This window comes from Dysidea avara, chromosome 10, assembly GCF_963678975.1.
Source record: "Dysidea avara chromosome 10, odDysAvar1.4, whole genome shotgun sequence".
Classification (NCBI taxonomy): Eukaryota; Metazoa; Porifera; class Demospongiae; order Dictyoceratida; family Dysideidae; genus Dysidea; species Dysidea avara.
The window spans coordinates 28,447,616-28,457,085 of NC_089281.1; the positions used below are offsets into that span (position 1 = coordinate 28,447,616).

General features: G+C 38.4%; 1 protein-coding gene across 6 annotated transcripts; it reads left to right on the forward strand.

Annotated features, from left to right (window-relative positions):
* Positions 1–172: 172 nt before the first annotated feature.
* Positions 173–7,889, forward strand: LOC136269365 (homeobox protein vent1B-like). 6 transcript variants are annotated; one of them, XM_066064915.1, is made up of 4 exons: positions 501–5,798; positions 6,001–6,213; positions 6,870–7,621; positions 7,675–7,889. In XM_066064915.1, exons 2-3 carry the CDS (start codon positions 6,012–6,014, stop codon positions 7,601–7,603), a joined length of 936 nt encoding a protein of 311 aa, XP_065920987.1. In that variant the 5' UTR covers positions 501–5,798; positions 6,001–6,011; the 3' UTR covers positions 7,604–7,621; positions 7,675–7,889. The 6 variants fall into 6 exon arrangements, with proteins under 6 accessions (XP_065920989.1, XP_065920985.1, XP_065920987.1 ...); XM_066064917.1 differs by lacking the exon at positions 501–5,798 and adding an exon at positions 173–460 and having other exon boundaries at positions 6,029–6,213; positions 6,870–7,889; XM_066064913.1 differs by lacking the exon at positions 501–5,798 and adding an exon at positions 174–460 and having other exon boundaries at positions 6,870–7,889.
* The last annotated feature ends 1,581 nt before the right edge of the window (positions 7,890–9,470 follow it).

Here is a 9,470-nt window from a genome sequence, read left to right on the forward strand (position 1 = left end):
AATATTTGTCAGTTTGTGACCTGTTGCAAGAATTCTGATAACAGGTGGTGTATAGCATTCATGGCTTGCAACAAAATATGTGTAAAATGTAATATAAGTCCTTTCCTTGCTAGTACTTTCCCTTCTAAAAATCATCAATGCAAACTAAGCTACACTGTATACCAGTTTAGTCAAACGATCTTGAGCAAAGTCTATTTATTGAGCTCGACTCTGCTTGAGTCAAAGACAAACATGTATTGAAGCAAAAGGCTGCATTGCTGACTACCGCTTCACGTGAATGCTCACGTGAAAATTATGTAAAAGAGTTCATTCGTGACACCTGGCATGTAAAGCAGCTGATTTTGTGGCAGGGCCCCTAATTTTGAACTTGAGTCTGTCTACTATCAATACTGCTACTGCTGTCAAGAGCGTCTTGTACTGTCTCTGCGAAGGCGAAGTCAACGAAGAAACCGAGTATAAAGTGAGTGAAGTCAGTGTGTGCTAGCTATTTGTGCCAGTTTATAAGCTGATAGCTAACTATTTTGTATATTACTACGTACGTAGCTGTCGGTTGCTAGCTGTCTGCATAGGTGCGTGCATTTTTAGATAAGCAGACAGACTATAGTTAAGTAATTAGTCAAGCTGCACGTTTAACCAAATCGGCTCGGGTGGCGGACAGATCATTCTTTCACCCCGCGCCCCCGTCTCGCGCGACATGTGAGTGACAGGGCAGCTTGAGACCTATACTCGCGTATCGTGAGAGTTTGAAAGCGCTTGCTTTCACCTAATCAGCAAGTAAGGTGTATGAGAACATTATGCCATATTGTTGATTGTTTGTCAACATATTTGTTTTAAATTTTAATAATTAAGTACTTATTAATTATTTAATGTAATATCTGTTCATTTTCACGAATAACTGGCTGGAGCCAGTAAACATAATAGCACAGATTTGTTAAAATGATTGGTCCCAAAGTTACACTCCTAGTTACCAAGGTTAATTCAAAATCATCCAGCTGTGGTGATCATCCAGTGTCCCTGCACAAATCACTTGCTGGTGGTAGCAAAAACAATGAGAATGTTTGACTTTATTATGCAAAACAACTCTCACACACAACATCCTACGTAGCTAGGCATCAGAAATACTGAGCATCCTGTTGAGTTAGTTATGGATACTCAAGCATGTAATGATACACAAAGGTAATCATTTTACTTCAATACAACTGTGTAAATCACCTATAATTATGTATGATTATTATAATATCTGCGAAACTGGGTACACTTCACATGATCGAGATAGGTGAAGTCATACTGAGTGGTCACTTGTTATCACTTAACCCTTTACTACACCTTCTTCATGTGCCATCAAGAAGTGGACTTTTAATTCACCTGTCGTGGGTGCTGTAAATCCCTGCTATAGCTAGCTAGCTACCTTTGTCTTCAGTGCATGTAGATATCTGACATCACGACAGTTCTTTAGAGGGTGTTTCATTAAAACTCATGCCAGCTGTGTACTCATCTTACAGCTAAATACCTCACTTAATGGTTAAATTATTGTATTGTGAGAGAGTTGATTGGTATTGGTCACTTGAGAATGAAGATTATGGTGGCAATACTGTATAGTATAGGCTATTCATTGTGAGTATGATTATCAGTTGTGGCACATTTTCATGCTGATCACTCACTTATCACTCTTTAAGTTTGTGTGGGTAGATGGCCATATTACTGGGAGTAGCAGTAACTGCCCTGCTATAACTGACCAGAGAAATGTAGCCCATATATGGTCGATGTAGCCCATATAGATCTAACTATTCCATCTATACAACCAGTAAGACCAGAACCTCTTTATGGCAGACATCCAAGCTGGGACATAAAATAAAGGTTGGATGTCCCTTTTTAGAGTTTGTTGGGTGGAGCCAAAATTCATGTTTATAGTATAAAAGTTATCCTCTGCTGTATACTATCAACTTGGAGGGTCCATTAAGAGGTTTCACTGTATTATACACCACATATATTTTCTAATGGTTCACGTTAAATTTGATATCCTTAAAATCACGTAAGGCTTGGCCTGTTTAACTGTTGCATGATAGCTATAAATAGTTTAATAGTTTTATATACTTAGCATAAAAAAAAAAAAAAAAAAAACATTGAAAAGGTTTCTGCATTTCGTGGGAGGAATTTCACAAGTATGCAGTTAGATAAATTCCCACACAATCTGAAGTCATTACTTGTAAGTCCAGACTGCAGAGGAGAAGATAGGATATACTCCACACTCACTAGACAATGGAACTTCTTCATGAGAGTTAAAAAGCATTTCTGCTTTAGTTTACTCTGAGCTTCAAAGATAGTCCATCAAAAGTGAGCTATGAATAAGTATAAACGTCCTTTAGGTATCCCATCTGTTTCCTCCTTGACTATACATACAGTCTGCTGACACATAGTGTTCCACTAGGCTGGCTAAAGGTGCTCATAACACAATGAATCTTTGAAAATAACATTACGTTCCTATTTTAAGAGATTCGTAGTATTACTAGCAGTTTTTACCAGCCTAGTGGAACAGAACACTGCATGTTAGCAGACTACATAGCCAATGGGGAAAGCAGATGAGATACCCACACAACGTTTATACTGTTTGATTATTCATAGTTCACTAAATACACTCTTTGATGGACTATCTTTGAAGCTCATAGTAAACTAAGGCAGCAGCGATGATATAAGATGTTCTTCAATGGGTCAGCTATGTAGATTTACCATGTAATGATTTAAAACATAAAGAATTTGGTATGCAACTTTTGAAGCATCCAGACAGGCTATGATGACACATTACATAACATAATATAACAGATGTTCTATAACTAACTATTTTTTTTGTACATATATACAACTTAGCTAGCCTGAGTGCAAAAGACATGTCTATAAGAGACAGCAACTGGCAGCTTGGCACCGGCAATTACTATGTGGGTTGGTTAAAACAGAAAAGGCTTATAAAAAAGTAAGGAGCAAAAATACAGCTCTTAGCTATGCCTTTCTCAGAACAATAGTTCTTTGTTGTCTATGAACTTAATGAGAGGTGTAAAATTAGCTTCCAACACAATTAGCACCAATTAACACAGGGGCAAATTTAAAACCAGGGGGCTAGCTGACAGAAGGCCACAACCAGCATTAATTATGGGGGCAATATACACTTGTGTTACAATCACACAAAGTGTGGTTCATTACAACATAGGAAAGTAATCTATTAGTCTGCTGGCGAAGTTGTCATGGCTGACAACAAGTAGCTGAGCTGTTTATCAGTGTTGAGTTACTATATACAAACATTAAAGCCCAAAAAAGACTTGCATGATGTGTATCAATATATTTGACAAACGCTTGTCAACAAGGTCAATATTTATACTCAATACATCAAGGAGCTTAAAGGAATGCCAACTTCCATTGAGTTAAATTAATTATACCTTTATCTCTCTTAAGACCACACAGTGTGAACTTCACACCTCAGCAATCACCATAGCACTGGCCCTTCCCAGGTGATTAAGAGCTGTTATGAAACCTGGTAAAAGGTGTTTGTATTATTGAGGTGACAATTGGACTTACACTTGGTTACCTTGGAATGAATAACCTTGCTCCATATAAATTTTTTTTTTGTTATGCACACTCCATAGAATAGGAAGAATCAAGTTCATGACTAGACAGGTGCTTATCATAAATAAATATAAATGGGAATTATTCACAGATTAAATATTAACTTATTGCTGGCTTCCCATGCAATGGTGGCCATGGGAACTGACTCAACTGATGTGATCATGGAACAGACACTAGCTGTTTGTATGAATTGTTTTCCCAACCCAAAACAACGGCAGTTGAATAATGAATCCTTACAAGACCACTTACGGAATGAGGATTGTACTCAGTGGGCCATCTGGCACACAATTACCCACATTGGTGGCATGGCAACCAATGGGTGATTTGTATACATTATCACTGATCATCACATTTCACTTTTGAAGTACAAGTCAGAAATCAATTTGAAGGAGCCAGGATAGATGACTGCCACACTGCCTATATAGCTACCTGTATAAATGTCACCATGACAGACAGTTTTACTGGCAGACTACTTACAAAGGCTTTATTGCATAACCAGACTGGGTGACCCCTTGTTTATAGTGACAAATATATCATTTTACTAGTGACAGTTTAAGCTTAATTTTAACAACAACTTGTTCCAAAATATGGCAGTGTTGAGGTGTTGACAATACTATTGATATTCCTTACAGACAGTTCTGTCCTGGCTGTACATGATGTTTTTGCCTGTCCAAATGTTAGCCATTAATAACCAACAGGTTCCGTTTACCAGTTAATAGTTATCAATAGAGAAATATTAATATGAGATAATAGCAAATCATTAGCAACCCTTTAGCCATCATTATATTGCAAATGTGCTAGAGTATATAGCGATAAGTGACAGACATATCAAATCCGTTTAAGTTGCGATTAAGTGTTTGTAATTACAATCAGCAAAAGCAATAGGCCTTTAAATGACTCCATTATAGTGTATTGTGAATACAGTGGGTGGCAATAGAAAATCGTTGGTATCTTTTGCCATCATGTTTACACATATTTGCCAGTTAGTGATGTAGGATAATTCATTGACCCTATAGTCTAGCAGTGGTTAGTGCCATGAATAGCCCAGAAGTAATCAATAACATTTAGGTTGAGGCTATCCCTTTGCTTAATAAAGCCAATGAAATTCAGCCAAGTGCCAATAGTACATACAGTGTCTAATAAAGTATTGGATTTATGTTTGGTGTGAGTGTTTGGCTTGACTGAAAGATGACCACACAAACTAAGCTATACTGTAAAATTAATTCTTGGTCACTGATCTAGATGGTAGGTGGTCAGTAAAGTTGATCATGCTGGTCCATCAACATCCATTGGTAGGGCACAAATAAGTGGGTTGAGACCAGGGGAGTGATATGTTTAAGACCAGTGTGGCCACCTGTAGGCACACACAGTCAAATAACACCTAGCAAAACAATAGACACACAAAGAGTTGATCTGACAGTTGGTCACGCCCAGACATTCTGTGTTGGTAGCCACATTGGCAAGCATCTCTATTGAGTCCACACTCCCTTGAAATCACTCCATCAAAATTGTAAACAATATTTCTTTGTTTATTACCTGTGTGTTTGTGACCACCTCTAGACACATGCAAAGCACCAAAAGAAGAAGTAACTCGTATCTGCTCTCTGGACTGTCATTGTGTTGAGAAGCATCTGTCTCTAGTTAGCCGATGATCAAACCAATAACAAACACAGTCTGTCCTATTCACTCCTCTCTGACTGTTTTGAATAGTTGCAATCAGCCACAAGATTGATGCCACCAAAACAGCATGGGTAACTTGAACTCTACTGTTGAGTCAATCTGTACAACAGTAGCTGTACTGGCTGCCGACTTGCTTTAAGAATAGGCAATACTTAAAACAGCTGGTAGGTAAAGGAAAAACAACATGATAATGTCCTAGGCCTTTAGCAAACAATAGATGATATAAGTTAGCACCTGTTGTAGGGGGACAATGGTTGGGCTCACAGATTGTGATAGTCAACGACCTCTTAGTCTTAGCATGCCATACGCACAGACATCATGCCATTGATCAATGAGGCTAGTCCAACTCATCTAAGAAAAACAACATGCTGCAAAGCCATACAAGATCAGAGCAAAACATTTGTCTCGCCTCTATAAAACACGTCGTATTCACCAATCAGCAGCAGTAGTGTACAGTAAGATATCAAGTGTTGAGTGTAGTTGTCTCTGATGATGTAGAAGAGGTAAAGACTACTATAAGTGTATCATAGGTGTGATATTAGTTCTTTCAAGGGTTTGGTTTTGTTAGTGGTATAGAGCCTAGGTGAAATAAGTTTTTTTTATTCATCAACAAATTCTGAGGTCTCTGCCAATGTAATCATTGGTAACAACAGTATACCTATATATAGAAGGAATAGTAGTTAAAGCAGTTACTTTTTTTGCTAGAGTTGTTTTGTATGGAGCACTCTTTCAGGATTGACAATATTCTACCAGATTTAAGAGCAACCATGAACAGTCAAAGTTGTTACTTCGAGGAGAGGAAGCCAAAAATGGCAGCCTATCCAGATCCAAGGCCTCTCCTGACACCAGAGAGCCCAGATGAGGAAGACAAAAAACCAGCTGAAAGCCCAACCCAAGACATTAACTGCAGAAAAAGAAGTAAGGGGCACTATTAAAATTATACAACAAAATAATAGCTTTAACATTATAGAATTGGCTGCAGGCTGAATAGTGCTAGAGACTTTAGCCATTGGTTTAGTCATAGCTGTTGTCACCTGTAGTGTGTACTTGATTGGCTGACAAGTCCCGCCATAACTTGTTAACATGATAGCTCCCTTTGAGAACATGAAGCTTTCCAATGCAAAAGTAGTGCAAGAGAGCTACAGCCTTTTAGGCAGACAAACCATAAAGAAATGGTACAATTAATTTGTATGAAAACATTTAGCTAAAAGTTGTTCTAATAATTAATTAAAGCTTTGTGTAATCTCCTTAAGTTTTGCTGTACAGAAGTTTGTTGGTGTTATGTGTGTCCTTGTTAGAGTTTGCTGGATGTAGGTCCCAAGATGTTATCTTGTTTACAACCTCTAGTCTGTGTGCAGCAAGCACGTCCCTCTTACCTCTGTGGTGACCGACCACATCAGTAGAAACTTGTTTTGCATTCCAGCAATTATGTGTTAAAGTTCACCAGATGAAATAATACCCCACTAATCCCCCCCTACATTTGACCAACGTTGTCCTAAATCCTGCCCCAATTATTTTGCCCACATGTTGTTTGTTATTGTAAGCATGAGTGAGGTGGTGTTTGTTTTCCATAGACTGCTCTACTGCTAGTGATGTTAACACAAGCACTGGTGAAGAAGATGATGGATTCAACCGTAAGAAGAAGGCCAGAACAGCATTCTCTCGGGAGCAAGTGATGGAGCTTGAGAAAAAATTTCAAGAGAAAAAGTATCTATCATCATCAGAGAGGGGAGAACTAGCAGAGAAACTGAAATTGTCTGACATGCAAGTGAAAACGTGGTTTCAAAACCGAAGAATGAAGTTGAAGAGGCAAGTTGAGGAAGCAGAAATGGAACTCAAATCGCCAAAATATCCCTTTGGTCCTCTGATGCCATTCTCAGGAATGTCGCCCCCATTTTATGGCTATAATATGAACATGATGTCATCATACAAGCCTGACTGCTTTTCGTTTTCCTATCCATCTCGGCCACCAACAACATCACTGTCAGGAAGTGAAAGAGATTTTCCTATAGCTCTGCCTTCTCCCCCATATCCAGCTGTACCAAATTCCAACTTTTACTCATCTGTGCCAAGAAGACCACCGCCACCGCCACCACACAGGAACAGCTTCTTCCCAACTAATGGAGCTGCCTTCACACCATTGTCTCCATCCACACTGTCACAGCCATGTCACTTATCTGGTGACACATACAACCCAATCAACAACACTGTACAGCCTTACCCCAACCCTACAGCAACTGCACCAGTCGCTCAAGCTCCTGTGTTTACTGAATGGCAGAGGGCTCTCCCCACTCCTCCTACACCGTGAATCATTGCATTCAACCCTGTGAGTAGGAATTAGCTGGACTATTTTAAATGTAATCCTTTCATTATTATCAGCAAACCGATCACTTTGTATAGAGAGCATCAGCAGCTCATCATGCAAGCAGAAATCATTCGTAGAGTCACATGTATAGTTGCATTGTTTTTTTCATGATTGTAGTGTACATATGGGTAGTTCATCTGTTTGTATTGTAGTAACTTCCCTTTTACACATAGTTTAATGTAAATAATTGGCAATTCACCTTTTGATCAATGTTATTTATTCAACTTAATTATGTACTGTTTGTTTTATGGTTGCGTGATCGTGCAGGGTTATTGAGAAAACTATTGCTGCTAAATTCCTTTAAGATGTGTGGCGTCAACAGTACTGCTAACACATAGCACAGAAATGGAACACTTGGGTGTCCAATTAATTGCCAAAATTAGTAGCTAATTATTACTTCCTGTAGTTTGCAAACCACACCACTTGCAGAGCTCACGTTTGGTCAGATTAAAATTTTTGGGTATACTTATATCTAAAGTGTGAAGGACCACTGAGAGATGTTGCAAGTACATGTTAATAAACAATTCCCCACTGAGATGACTCAGTTGAGTTAGCATATGTGTCTCAGCCAAAACCATAGGGTTTGTACTGCTATGCATGCAATAGTGATGTTAAGATAATAGGTAGAGTAATGTTACATTACGTAGAAAGTTTGGTTTCACTATTTATTGATGTGGCTTGCATCATCTTGACAGTATAGCGAGGTTATAAAATTCACAATTATGTGACAAAGAGGTAGCAATAGATTACTGCTTTATAACATGTAGCAGGACTATGTTAACGCATATCTATATATCGCCGGATAAACAACACACAACAAACTAAAGTGAGCTGTATTAAATAGTGGAGTGATGATAGATTTAACTAGCTGGCTATAAAAAGGTAAGAAAATAGATTACATAGCTAAAGCAGATACTGTTATGAGATTTGAAAAATAGTTTAGGGGTGTAGCTACCATCTGCAGCAGTATGGGTTCTAAGAATGGTAAAAAGTTAAAATTCTCAGTTGAAAGCATATTGGAGCCTACAGTGGATGCTACTACAAGCAGAAGCTGTCCAGAACCAATTCCCAACATTATTTATAATCAAGTGTCCATTAGCAGAGCACAAGCAGTTAGCAGTCCAGTGAAATTGAATTCAAATACAACAGGTAAATGACAGTTCAATTGTTGCTCATGATTTGGTGATGTTTTGCACTTAAGATCTATTTTCTCTTTTAGAATCAAAACATGCTCAAGTAACAAACAACAGTGACTCCTTGGCAACAGACAGCACTGCAGATTGCTTCAAGTCAAAGAAAGGCCGGATGCGATTCACACAAGAACAAATACAAGCTTTAGAAAAACGTTTCCAAGAGCAGCACTACCTGATTCCAGCTGACAGAAAAATATTGGCTTTTGCTCTGAGAATGTCTGAAAGACAAGTTAAGACATGGTTTCAAAACAGAAGGGCACAGTACAAGAGAAGCAAACCTCTTGTAAGAAGCCCTCAGCTACACCACATGAAGCCAACTTACAGATTTCCAATGGATCCCCTGCTGTCAGCTAACTCCGCAACACTTTCTTACTGGCACTACGCAATACAGAGACTTGCTGCTTGTACTCCCGGATCGCCCACTTCAATGCCGACAGTCCAGACACGCTCTAATTAAATTATTAGCTAATATAAAAATGTTTCTGTGATAATTATCAGCACAAAGAGTATATCAAATGTTTATTTTTAATTAAAGGAAATGTAAACAATGCTTGTTGCAGTAAAAACGTAAACACAAACAAGTAATTTATACTCACGTGCACAATAAACATTAAATC

Bases quoted from the DNA above. Each gene is read 5' to 3' on its own strand.
- LOC136269365 (XM_066064913.1), top strand. From the start codon at position 6,012: ATGGAGCACTCTTTCAGGATTGACAATATTCTACCAGATTTAAGAGCA. The intron at 6,214-6,869 runs GTAAGGGGCACT...TGTTTTCCATAG, and splicing joins CATTAACTGCAGAAAAAGAA to ACTGCTCTACTGCTAGTGAT.